Raw genomic sequence first — 14,140 nt, 5'->3', positions numbered from 1 at the left:
ATTCTCTTGAAGATCTCATTCTACAGAGACATACGGGCCTGCAGCCTAAAAGGGACAGAACAATCCTCCTGTTGTTTATATTTAGGACGAGGAGTGACATACAATAATTACATTAGGCGTGATACTACTTCTCTGCCTTGGTAGAAGGTACACTTTGCGGACATTTTGGTGCATGGGAAACAGTAAGGAATACAGATAAAAATACCAAATTGCATTTTTAAAAGATTCCAATTTTCCTCGTCTCCTCCTATACCCTATCCGCAAGATTGTGACTCAGTTTTCTGTATGTTGTAGTGACAACACTGCCAATCAGCGTGATAAAAATAATCCTTCACATCCCATGCTCTGATCGTCCCCTGAGCATTCTTCTCTTAGGAAGCTGGGAGACAGCATAAATGGGAAGTTCAGGAAAAAAAAGAATTCCACTAACAACAGACAAGAAAATTGTCTATACAGTCTTTCTTGTAACAGTATTATGACTTATCCTTGAACATTTAATATATTTTCAAAGTGCTTTTCAATTATAAATCACCCAAGTACAAAACAGCATTTTACCAATTAGATGAATACAGAGAACTTCATGCACACAAAATGTTATGATCTATACTCAGTATATCTGCTTTCAATGACTCCATGGAAAGATTCTCTGAACATATTCACCATCTTCTACTTTGTATTAGGGCTCTCCGGGGCCAAAGGAAGGGGCGTTTTCACTTATCACAACTGTGGCTGTCTGTGATTTCAATCCCAATTTATTTCTATCAAACTACTTAATTATCAAGTTTCTGGTTAGTGAATACACCAAATTTCTTTCAAAAATATGGGAAAGATGCTTTAGTTGTATAATCAGCAGACTCTCTAATATCTCAAAATATAGTGACTTTTTTTCCTCTTTTGAGATATTATCTAGTATTAAACCATTTCAAACTGCTCACTACTAATTATATTAGTTCTTGATGTCTTTTGATATCTCAGCACATTCAAAGGCAATAGAAAGATCTGCTCTCTCTTTTAATAGTAAACTGTTGAAAACTTTAATGGGAATGATGTTATTAACAAACTGGTCTTAAATTTATTCTTTAACTAGAATTAGTTGTTCAGGAAAATTAATCTAGATTTTACTGATAAAAAAATGAATGACTTAAAAAAATTAACTATTTAGTTAAAACTATACAGATTATCCACGTTTATGGTAAAAGCAAGAGCTACAGAAAGGGCTGAAGCCAAAACTAAAACGTTCCCCCTCTCAGCCCCTACAGTGCAGTGCCACCGCTGGAGGTGGTTACTGTGGACATTGTTCGTGCTCTGCCAACAGTTTCCACACACCTGTACGTGCATAACTTTTTAAAAACAACATGACCTGTTTGTCTCACTAATGAGAGGAAAGACATATTTATTCCACCTCCTTGTATTTAATAGCTGCCTAGTGTTTCAAGGTATGGCTAGTCCATGAGTGATGTAACCATCTCTCTATAAACAGATATTTCAGTTGCTTCTAGTTTTCTGCTATTGCAAATACTCTTATAATGAACTTTCACACATGTACATACACGCACATTTTCTTCTCTTATACAAACTGGATAAATTTCTGCAAGTAAAATTAGGGGTCAAAGAATAAAAACCTTTTAAATTTTAATAAATACTGACACCAAGTATCTTCTTAAAGGGTTGTACCAATTTATACTTCTACCAGTTGTGTACGTAACTGCCAGTGCAAGGTATTACTAAACTTTTTAAATCTTTGCTGGGTGAGAAATGTCTCACTTTAACTTGCAGGTAATTGTTAGTAAGATTTAGCACCATGTCTAGTACTTAGCTGCTTCAATTCAATTTTGTGAGTTGCTCATGCAACTGTTTTGTCCGTTAGGAAATATGCATTTCCTAACTTGCCTTTAGGGACCAAGAAAAGAGCCTGTCAGCAGACAGTACACCTCAGTCTGAGTGGTTATTCCACTTCTAAACTATTAAACGACTATTATTTTTAGCTCCAGTTTTACACTTTTGTGGCAGTTAGGCTTAATATAACGCTAATAATTAAGTTTGGAACTTTTAAATGATTGTCAACTGGAGCACCCCTTGATTAAATCATATTTCACGTCTGTGTGCGGGCAGGGGGAAGGTCAAATGCCATAGTCCTTTTATTCCCAAGTTGTGATGATTAAAAATGGGTATCTGAGCTAGACCAACCTGCCAAAGACAAAATTTGAGATCTTAATCTCTTTCAAAAAACTGTATTCACACTAGCCATGAGGATATGGGCTACCAATCCAGACAACCCTACTCTCTGAATCTTCACATCTCCATATAGAATAACCCAAAAGAACTTACTTCGAATCTGTTTTTTGATTTCCTTAGCAGGGTCCAACCAATTCTGAAAAGGAAACGATAGATGCATTTGAATCAGAGAAGAATAAAAACGACTTAGTGTTGATCAGGGAGAGACATGCACTGCTATATCTGAGAGGGAGCGGCTGCTGCAAGGCCCTCCAAGCTGGGTCCTTCCCCCACGTCTGCTGCCCCTTCACCAGGTCCTGCGAGGGCCCAGGCTCTGGTCTCATGAGAAAACGTGTGTGTGCACCATTCATGCCTAACAAAATTCTTTTCTTTTACATTGCCTTCAGGGATTCAAGCTAGCACAGAAACAGAGGAGGAAAAGATGGTGGATTCTACGTTCACACAAGTTACTAGAATAAACTAAAGGCACACGTAACCTGACAGAGTGATGTCCTAGCCATCCAGTCTCACACAGTGGTTGCAGGGGTTAATGAGACAAAGCCCTGCAGAGACTGCATCGCTCAGGTGTCAGGGTCCACAGGGGTATGACACGGAACACTAAACACCTACTGACAGACTAGACAAGCGTCAGCTCAGCAAATGAGCCATCTCATATTCTGACTCGGCAAGAACAGGAAAGCACAATAAGATGTATTAAGAATAGGACAGCAGACAGGGAACGTTTTCTATATAAGTATCAATGCATTTGATTTTCAGTGGCTCACATCCACTGAAATATATCATCCTCCAAAAGCACCAAATAAAATGCTTTCCTGGAACCATAAATAACTCAGGCATGAAAAACAAACAGTGACTTACTATTTTCAGGTTATTGAAGATTAAAGAAGTTGTCAACAATTTCCTTCATGCAGAGACAAGGTGAGTAACAGCATTTAGAGACTCAGAGTAGTAAATGTGGAGTGTGAGGGAAGGTGGAGAAAATGACTTTGCCATCAGTTTTAGTTTACCTTCTTGCAGGAATGAGCAGTTCACAGCATAATATCTTGTATTGCTTTTTTTTTTTTCTTTTTTTGAGGAAGAAGCCCTGAGCTAACATCCGCTGCCAATCCTCCTCTTTTTGCTGAGGAAGACTGGCCCTGAGCTCACATCTTGTGCCGATCTTCCTCCACTTTATATGTAGGATGCCTGCCACAGCATGGCTTGCCAAGCGGTGTCACGTCCGCACGTGGGATCTGAACTAGTGAACCCTGGGACCCCAAAGTGGACCGTGCGAACTTAACCACTGCACCACTGGGCTGGCCCCTTGTACTGCTTTTAATCACTCACCTTCTGGTTTTCAGCATCTCGATATGTAAGCCCAAAGTAGTCTTTTTCTAGCAAGTTCAGATGTTCACATACTTTATCAAACAGCACTTGGCCTCTGGAGCGTTTCTGTGGAAAACAAATCAGAAAAGCAACTTAACACACACAAAAAAGTTGTATCAATTGCCATGAATAAAAATGGGCAAAATTTAAAATATTGCTTGCAGGCTGGCCCTGTGGCTGAGTGGTTAAGTTCGTGCACTCTGCTGCAGCAGCCCAGGGTTTTGTTGGTTCAGATCCTGGGCAAGGACATGGCGCCGCTCATCAGGCCACATTGAGGCAGCATCCCACGTGCCACAAGTGGAAGCAACTGCAACTAAGATATACAACTATGTAGGAGGGGGGATTTGGGGAGATAAAGCAGAAAAAAGATTGGCAACAGTTGTTAGCTCAGGTGCCAATCTTAAAAATAAATAAATAAATAAAATAAAATATTGCTCCAAAAGACCCTGAATTGCTAAAGCAATCCTGAGAAAGAAGAACAAGGCTGGAGGCATCACAATCCCTGACTTCAAAACATACTACAAAGCCACAGTAATCAAAACAGCAATGGTACTGGTACAAAAACAGACGCATAGATCAATGGAACAGAATTGAAAGCCCAGAAATAAAACCACACATCTATGGACAGCTAATCTTTGACAAAGGAGCTGAGGGCATACAATGGAGGAAAGAAAGTCTCTTCAACAAATGGTTCTGGGAAAACTGGACAGCCACATGTAAAAGAATGAAAATCAACCATTCTTTTTCACCATTTACTAAAATAAACTCAAAATGGATCAAAGACCTAAAGATTAGGCCTGAAACAGTAAGTCTGCTAGAAGAGAATATCGGCAGCACACTCTTTGACATCAGCTTCAAAAGAATTTTTTCGGACACCATAACCCCTCACATAAGGGAAACAATAGAAAGGATAAACAAATGGGACTTCATCAGGCTAAAGAGCTTCTTCAAGGCAAGGGAAAACAGGATTGAAACAAAAAAACAGCCCACTAAGTGGGAAAAAATATTCACAAGTTATTTACCCGACAAAGGGTTAATCTCCATAATATACAAAGAACTCACACAACTCAACAATAAAAAAATCAAATAACCCAATTACGAAATGGGCAGGGGACATGAACAGACATTTCTCCAAAGAAGATATACGGATGGCCAATAGACACATGAAAAGGTGCTCATCATCACTAATCATCAGGGAAATGCAAATCAAAACTACACTAAGATATCACCTTATACCTGTTAGAATGGCAAAAATATCCAAAACCAAGAGTGACAAATGTTGGAGAGGCTGTGGAGAAAAGGGAACCCTCATACACTGTTGGTGGGAATGCAAACTGGTGCAGCCACTATGGAAAACAGTATGGAGATTCCTCAAAAAGTTAAGAATAGAAATACCTTATGACCCAGCCATCCCACTACTGGGTATATATCCTAAGAACCTGAAATCAGCAATTTCAGAAGCTCTATGCACCCCTATCTTCATTGCAGCATTATTCACAATAGCCAAGTCATGGAACCAACCTAAGTGCCCAGCAACTGATGATTGGATAAAGAAGTTGTGGTATATTTATACAATGGAATACTACTCAGCCATAAAAAAGGACAAAGTTGCCCCATTCACAACAACATGGATAGACCTTGAGAGTATTATGTTGAGTGAAATAAGCCAGACAGAGAAAGACGAACTTGGCATGACTCCACTCATAGGTGGTAGTTAACATATGGACAAAGAGAACTGATCGGTGGTTGCCAGGGGAAAGGGGGGTGGGGGGAGGGCACTAGGGGTGAAGTGGTGTACCTACAACATGACTAATAATAATGTACAACTGTAATTTCACAAGGATGTTAACTTTCATAACCTTAATAAAAAAATAAAATAAATTAAAAAAATAAAATATTGCTCGCTGTAACTGTTCAATAAGCGATACTCAAGCATGAACACTTGGCCATCTCCATGTTAACTAGTAAAAAGGCTCAATAAAGCAGACCTAAACCAACAGAAGTAGCTGGGGAAATGATATGGTGCTTGGAAGCCTCACATATCTTGTGAAATATAATATCCTGACAGTGAAAGGAATATTAAAGGACCAACACAAGCCATGTTTCAGAAGGCCCAAACTCAATTGCCCACATTATCAGATTCTGAGCCTGGGAAGAACTAATCCTATTCCTTGTCTTAGACATCCCCTTAAAACGCTCTATACCAGTCCTCACCTAGAAATTCAGCTGCAGATCACTTTATAAAGCCAGTTAAACTAGCTACATTAGTTTATTTTTCCCACCAATTTTAGTTTTGTATTATAGTGTTCAACTTTCTCTTAATTTCTTTTAGAGAAAATCCATCCTATTAAACAGAACAAAATGTTCATTAAGTTTAAAGATTTAGTTATCATTTATAAATGTAAGTTACAGATGTATGTGCTATATTTTTGGCCATAAAACAGTGATTAGGAGAAGGAAAAAGGTAGTCTTCCGGGGAAAAAAATCCATCAACTGAATTTACTGCGTTCTCCGATCCCTCAAAGGTCTCTCAAGGTGGCCTGAGTGAGACGCTTTAACTGGCAACAATTAAGCTAAACTAATTTCTGTTTGTGTAGTACCAACACTTCATATCTAATATATTAAGCCTATTTGTCTTTAAAATTTAATAATAATAATGAGAAATATGAAAAACTGATAAGCATTGTGCATATCAAAATAGTAAGTATTTGCAAGACTTGTAAGTGGGTTGTATTACTGTGCAACCATAATCAGATTGGAGATTAATCACTCAGTCCTCGAAAGCATGACGGTTTAGGAAAAAAGATCAATATACAATAGAGAAGTAAAGCTGAATTGCAGCTAGCTAAATCAACCATGTATTTAAAAAAAGTTTAATGTATGAAAATAAATTACATGTTAGCAAAGCTACATAATAACATTGCTCAATGGATATGAATAAATGGTGTGACAAGGAAATGCTGCTCTATGGTTTACATCTTTTGCATATAAATAATAGCATGTTATTTCTAAATAATGCTTAACAAATGATAAAGTTTTAAAAAAAATTGGTTCTTCCAGTGCTTCTACTGATGTTATCTTCAGTTTACAGACAGGAACAGAGGGGTTCAGAGAAGTTAAGACGAGAGAGGCAGTATCACGTAATGGCTGTGTGCAGTGGCTTTAGCAGATAAACCTGGGTTTGAATCTTCACTATGTCCCTTGCAGCTAAGTGAGCCTCTCTGTTTTTCCCTCTGTAAAATGGGTATGATATCACCTAATTCTTTGCAATGGATGACATTAAAATAAAACAAAGTATTCAAACCTATCCAGTGATGGCATATGTCAAGCATTCCACAAACGTCAGCTGTTATAGCTCAAGTAACTGCCAAATGGCAGGATACGTAACATAGAACTCATACATTTTTGCTGCAGGAGCATGTATACAGCCCCTTGTGGTGCTAACACACGGCTTTAGTATTAACATGTCCTGCTCTTTCTTTAGATATCAATTACCTGCTTACTACCTAGTACCTTTAGCTAGATCATAATATTTACACAACCCACACAAATACACATCAGTGTCTGGCCAAGTACTTTCTCAATGAGCGAAAATAAAAAACAAAACAAATACAAATAAACACTTTTCTTCACAAAGCCTCCTATATCCTTCAATCCAGCAGGCCACAGCCAGCCCCTCAGTGGAGGAACTGTTTGGGACTATGCCGCAGGCTGCCTTGGGTGTTGTTTTCACCAGCTGTCTTCTGGCTGCTGTGTCCTTCTGTCTAACAGCTGGCGTGGAGTAGCTCAAGCAGAGACCACTATACTAACTGGCTCTTAGTTTTCTGGCTTCTCACATTCTGATTTCTATTAATGACTCATAACTCTCTCTTGAATAGACCAGATTTTTTCTTACTAAATATTTCAAATATATTGTGAACACTATAAACAGTCCTTAAGACAATTACATAGTGGGCCATTCTTCACACTGGAGATTTCTTTTTTGGTCCTAAGAACCAAGATCAGTTGTCTAGAATATACTATAGATGGATATATGGAAACAATGAAATCCCCACCTGCTCAACATCACCACAGCCACCAGCTGGATGACACTGGAAAAGTCTTTTAAATTATTTGGGCTTCATTTTCTCATCCCTGAGTGAGGATTTAAGACTGTATGGAGCAAGGCGATCACGGGCTCAAGGCTGTAACGGGGCCCCCTTTGCTCATGGCAAAATTACTAATGTGTAATCACATACACACATACGTAATGTCTATCACACACACGCATACGTAATGTGTAATGCTGTAGTGCACGCCTCCCCACGGAGCCCAGATGTGGCTTCAGCACCTCTTCACCCCGTGATGAGAAAGACACTGCCAATGGATGGAGGTGGGACGGGACACGGAGCTGAGACTATTTTCCAGCCCTGGAAGAGATCCCTCTGCAATCACTGCCAGCTCCTAGAAAGTCCTGAGTCTTCTAACTCAGATGGTTTTTTATTCTAGCACATTATTTAGCTTTTCAAGTTACTTATTTCTACTTGTTGATATCTGTGTGTATCTTTAGGTAAATAGATCTAAATTTAGGTAAAAGACCAAAGCTCAACAATCAGACTGGAACTTTTAGAGACTTTATGTTAAATACCTGGTTCTCAAAGACATGATATTCAATAAGTGGTCAATTCTAGATACCTTACTGTCAGTGGCTGTGTTTATATACAGCCATAAAGAGTTAAGAATCGAACAGATTAAAACAACTCTGAGAGAAATATTCCAAATCAGTGGATGGTTTACCTCAGCAGAGAAGAGTAACAGTTCTTAGTCTTGTCTGCTGTCTTGTGAGTTGTTTAGTCATGTCTCTGACTCAGGCCTTTGAGCTCATGGAAGCATTCAGTACCATCACCTGAACACCCAAGAAAGCTGGTTCTGATCTCCTAGAGCAACAAACCAACGGTGGCGTGCCCTCCTCCTTTCCTAGAGCAACAAACCAACGATGGAGTGCCCTCTTCCTTCAACCAAAAAATTGGATTTCTGTTTCTAACAGAGTAAACAGAAACATTACAGCCCAAGAATCTGAAAGACTTTATCTATCCTGAGATTGGTACATCCCCAAGCAATGTAAACAACTTTCATTCTTAACTATCTTAATTTTTCTTTAATTTTAAAATTTTCCAAACTGATCCATGAAATTGTTGGGTGTTAGGAGAAATGTGTCAAAAGGGAAAAACTTTGAGAGAATGGAAAGACAAGCCATAGACTGGGAGAAAACATTTGCAAACACCAAATATCTGATAAAGAACTGGCATCCACAGTACACAAAGAACTCTCAAAATTCAAAATAAGAAAACCAAATTAAAAAATGGGCAAAAGATCTGAACAGATACCTCACCAAAGAAGATATGCAGATGTCAAGCATGTGAAAAGATGTTCACATCACACGTCATTAGACAATTTCAAATTAAAACAACGAGATACCACTACACACCTATCAGAATGGCTAAAATTCACAACACAGACACCAGCCCATGCTAACAAGGGTGTGGAGCAGCAGGAACTTCACTCCTCGTTGGTGGAAACGCTAAACGGTGCAGCCACTCTGGAAGACAGTCTGGTAGTTTTGTACAAAACTAAACACACTCTTCTTACATGATCCAGCCAACACGTTCCTTGGCATTTACACGAAGGAGTTGAAAATTTATGTCCACAAAAAACGCGCACATGGATGCTAATAGCAGCTTTATTCGACACTGCCAAAATTTGGAAGCAACCAAGATGTCCTTCAGTAGGTGAATGGGTAAATAAACTGTGTCACAATCTGGACAGTGGAATGTTATTCAGCACTAAAAAGAAATGAGCTATCAAGCCATGCAAAGACACGGAGGAGACTCAAATGCACGTTACTACGTGACAGAAGCCAGTCTGAAAAGGCTGCACACTGTGGGACGCCAGCTATGTGATGTCCTGGAAAAGGCAAAACTATGGAGACAGTGAAAAGGTCACAGGCTGCCAGGGCTTGGGGGAGACAGAGATGAAAAGGCGGAGCACAGAGGATTTTTAAGGGTGAAAATACTCTCTATGATATTATAATGATGGATACAGGTCATATACATTTGTCCGAACCCACAGAATGTACAACACCGAGAGTGATCCCTAATGCAAACTATGGATTTTAGTTAATAATAATGTGTGAATATTGGTTCATCAATTCTAACAAATGTAGCATAGTAATGTAAAATGTTAAAAATATGGAAAGAGGGAAGAGGGGAGAAGGGCGTGTGAGGGGTAATATGAGAACTCTCTGTACTTTCTGCTCAATTTCCTGTAAACTTAAAACTGCTCTAAAGAAGCCTACTAAGGGGCCAGTCTGGTGGCCTCTTAATAGACTGGTTAAATTTGTGCGCTCTGCTTCGGCAGCTCAGGGTTCAGGGGTTCAGATCCCGAGCGTGGACCTACACACGGTTCATCAAGCCATGCTGTGTTGCATCCCACACAGAAAATAGAGGAAGACTGGCACAGATGTTAGCCCAGGGACGATCTTCCTCAAGCAAAAAGAGGAAGACTGGCAACAGACATTAGCTCAAAGCCAACCATCTTCACCAAAAAAAAAAAAAAGTCTATTAATTAAAAAGAAACAAAAATATTTAATGTATTTTAAATTGTTAATAATTTAATAAATACTTAAAAAGGTTAATAAAGTTAAACTCCAAATGATTTTACTTCTATCATGAGTGAATGAAAAAAATTATTAAGAGTAAACATCTTAGAAAATTAAAAATCTTTAATCACAACACATACCAACGATAAAGGTAAAATCATTGTAGGATAGGCAGTCATCCACCTCCATCCCACGTACACACACCCAGGAACCTCGAGTCCAAAATGCCTGTGACCTACGCCAAGATGATCCGGTAACGAACACCAGCTGGGCGGTAGCTCAAAGCAATTGCTGAGGAGCAGCACTGCACACCCACGTTACAAACAAGGGGAATAACGTATTCGCTAAGGTCCGGAGGCTTTCTTTGAGCAAAAATTCAAGAGGATACGTCCATCATCACCACTCAAATATAGCACATGAAATAAGCTTTTCTGCAGCATTAACGAAACTTCCTGCAAGTCAAAGGGCATTCAAGATTTTTACAATGTTTGTACAACACTGGTTCTCAATGTATGGCTCATCAACCAGCATCACCTGGGAAGTCTGCATTAAAATTTTTATTTGCCTACTTAGAGGAGCAATTTTTAAAAACCAGTTTCAAAATGCTTTAGTACAGAAAATTTTAAACACAAACAAAAGTAGAGAGAATAGTATAATGAAACCCAGATCACTCATCACTGTCTCCACAGATGCCTTCTGAGGACCACAACCTTGGCCCATCTATGGTTCCACTCAACTCACCCTCCCCCTGGTTATCTTGAAGCATCTCAGCAAATAATTTTACCCCCATTATGTCTTACTACCTAACTCTACTCTTAAAGAATGTAATGTCAATATCTTTATCACATCTAAACAAAATTAGCAAGCAGTTCTTAATATCACCAAGTATCTAGTCAGTACTTCAATTTCTCCAATTGTTTCAAAGATTCTTTTTTTCTTTTTCAGTTTGTGTGGTAAGTCCACAGACTGCAACTGGCTGACGTATCTTTTTAGTCCATCTTAGGCTGCGAATTCTCCATGTGTATTGGTTTTCTCCTTGAAATCAATCTGTCTAAGAGAGCAGGTCATTGCCTGTAGGGTTCCCTCAGTCTAGACTTTGCTGTTTGCATCTCCATGGTGTAACTGACTCTGTTCCTCTGTCCCTTGTATTTCCCATAAACTGGGAGTTAAACCTAGAAGCTTGGTCAGATTCTGATGTCACTGTTTCCCCTAAGCAACGCTGGGTAATTTCATCAGGAAGCATAAAGTGACTCTTGCCTTTTTTGTGGTATAAACAATCACTGACGGTCATTGTCCTAGATCCATTAACACGAGGTTGCAAGATGGCAATCTTCGAATCCTACCCATTCCTCCTCTAGTTATCAGTTGGAGTGTGCCTATGAAGAGGCACTTCTCTGCCAGAATTGTGTTTATCCAGTGACACAGCTTGATGAGCTTGATGATGACAGTCGGGATCAACGCTCACTCCTTTCCCTTCCCCCAATCTCAAGATAATGAGTTGGCTCTTCAGGATGATCCAAAAGCCACCCATTTCTGTCTGATATGATCACTGGGAACTCAGGGACTTCCACAGGCTTGAGGGGTTCAGTCCACTAGAGGTGTTACCCACATGTCCCCAAACGCTCCACCTTGCCTAGGGCCTGTCAAGTCTCACCCTTTAGGACGCTTCTCCAGTGCCACTTCCTGAAAACATTTCCTGTCCTCCCAGCCACATGTGATGTCTCTCTCCTTTGGACATTACTGCGCTTTACAGCACCAAGAGGGCTCTTTCCATATTCTGCCCTAGATCGCATCTGTGTCTCTGTGTACTTACCTTACAGCCCTACCAGCTATGACGACATTCCCAGCGGCATCCTGCCTCCTGTAGGTATCTGTTACGGAGCTCCATTTTGGTCAAATAGCATTAAGAGAATAAAAAGGTAACCTGATGAAACTTCACAAAAAATTTCTCTCAGTAGCATATCATAACCAATGTCACAGAAGCAATATTTTAAACTAGTGGTTTTCAACAACGGATCCTAAGAGTATTTTAAAAACGGCCAATGCCCAGGAACCCACCTCAGGTCAAATAAACCAGAATTTCCAAAGTCGGGCCAAGGCATCTGCATGTTTTCAAGGTCCCTAGGCTATTCATGCAGGCACGGCTGAAAGGTACACTTTAAGTTAAATTCTGTTTATAACTTAAAAATGCCTAAATATGAGGACTCTAAAGCAATTTTTCTTTTTTTGAGGAAATATATAACTTTTCAGTTATATATTCTTTCTTTTTAAGTTTAGGCCCAAACCAGTTTCTTTTAGGCCTCTGGTACCAAAACTCATAGCTGCACTATGATAAAATTTACTTACATACACACACATCCTTAAAATCTTAAGACATCTTTCCAACAAATTTTCTTAAGAAATGTAAGTTCTGAAGAAATGATAAACCAGCCAAATGCTGAAATAAAATATAAGAAATGATAAATCACCAAACTGTAAAATAAAGAAACCAAAACTAACTTGCATTTCAAGCCATGAATATACAAAATAGAAATGTTTTTGAGGGTTTTTTGCTGGGAAAGATTCGCCCTGAGGTAACAGGTGTTGCCTCTTCCTCTCTTTTTCTCCCCCTCCCCAAAGCCCCAGTGTATGCTTCTATATTCTAGTTGTAAGTCCTTCTGGTTCTTCTATGTGAGCCACCACCACAGCATGGCGACTGACAGATGAGCGGTGAAGGTCCCGTGCCGGGGAACCAAACCTGGGCTGCCGAAGCAGTGTGTGCCAAACTTAACCACTAGGTCATCAGGGCTGGCTCTAGTTTTTTTTTTAAGGGGTGGCATTTTCCCTTTGTAGAGCTAAAATACAGACTTCTACTCAAGAACCTGCTACATTACTAAAGAATGACCCCGGGTAGGTTAATAAATGTTGTGATTCCCTTTTTTTGAGCAAGATTAGCCCTGAGCTAACTGCTGCCAATCCTCCTCTTTTTGCTGAGGAAGACTGGCCCTGAGCTAACATCCCTGCCCACCTTCCTCTACTTTATATGTGGGACGCCTATCACAGCATGGCTTTCTGAGTGATGCCACGTCCGCACCCGGGATCCAAACAGGCGAACCCCAGGCCGCCAAAGCGGAACATGTGAACTTAACTGCTGTGCCACCGGGCCGACCCCATCCCTCTCTCATAATAGAGCAGAAGCACTGACACCTTCCCTAGTGGTTAGGGAGGCGACTGGGAGGGGCGCTGCCCCAGGGAGGACAGAGTGAGGAGTGCTCAGGATCCACAGCTGACCCAAGCTAGTCACACCCGGCAACACGTTCTCTGAAAAGAGCACTGCCTCGACGCCCAAGTCCCGGGAAATCACTTCTTAATCCATGCTCGACACTGAGAGCAAAAGCAGGCAGCACAAACTGCACTGAATCTCAGCAGGAGACTTAAGCAGCATTTCCTTCTTTCTTCAGTCTCGCAAAGGCTGAGGGCTGAAATGAGAGAAACCTGTAAAGGGAAATACCACCTTCTAGCTTAGAAGAGGAGTTACAGTTGCTGTCTATCGGAAGCTGCACAACGGTGAAGACGGCAATGCAGAGCGAGCCTCCTGCCCGAGAACTGGGGAGTCAGCAGCCCCCTCTGAGAAGGCCCAGGAGGAGGGCACGCTCACCCAAGGCGCTCAGGTGTGCATTTCCTTAGACCGTCACACTGACACCCTCTTGGACGGGCTTAAGCCACTCGTGTTAATACAAGGAAATGTGTATCATATTGAGAACTTCCAGGAAAATCGACACTTTGAGACCCTTGAAATCTGGCGGTGGTCAACATTGGAAATACTTTATTCTTTCTATCACATATCTTCCTCAAACAGACCACTGATTTTCTTTTGGAAATTATATTCTTCCAAGTATTGTTGTACTTCATGAACCTGTATTT

At 40.2% G+C, this 14,140-nt stretch overlaps 1 protein-coding gene across 18 annotated transcripts in view; it reads right to left on the bottom strand.

Moving 5' to 3' along the window:
• The window catches only part of EPB41L3 (erythrocyte membrane protein band 4.1 like 3), a 227,431-nt gene that overhangs the window by 45,867 nt on the left and 167,424 nt on the right, over nucleotides 1–14,140 (bottom strand). For all 18 annotated transcript variants that reach the window (XM_046671837.1, XM_046671827.1, XM_046671824.1 and 15 more), the window contains 2 exons: nucleotides 3,562–3,666; nucleotides 2,329–2,371 (listed from right to left, as the gene is read on the bottom strand). In XM_046671837.1, the coding sequence (XP_046527793.1) occupies nucleotides 2,329–2,371; nucleotides 3,562–3,666 (148 nt within the window). The remainder of the gene's footprint in view (nucleotides 1–2,328; nucleotides 2,372–3,561; nucleotides 3,667–14,140) is intronic.

Source organism: Equus quagga, chromosome 9 (genome assembly GCF_021613505.1).
Source record: "Equus quagga isolate Etosha38 chromosome 9, UCLA_HA_Equagga_1.0, whole genome shotgun sequence".
Lineage (NCBI taxonomy): Eukaryota > Metazoa > Chordata > Mammalia > Perissodactyla > Equidae > Equus > Equus quagga.
This window is presented reverse-complemented; position numbering and strand designations above follow the sequence as displayed.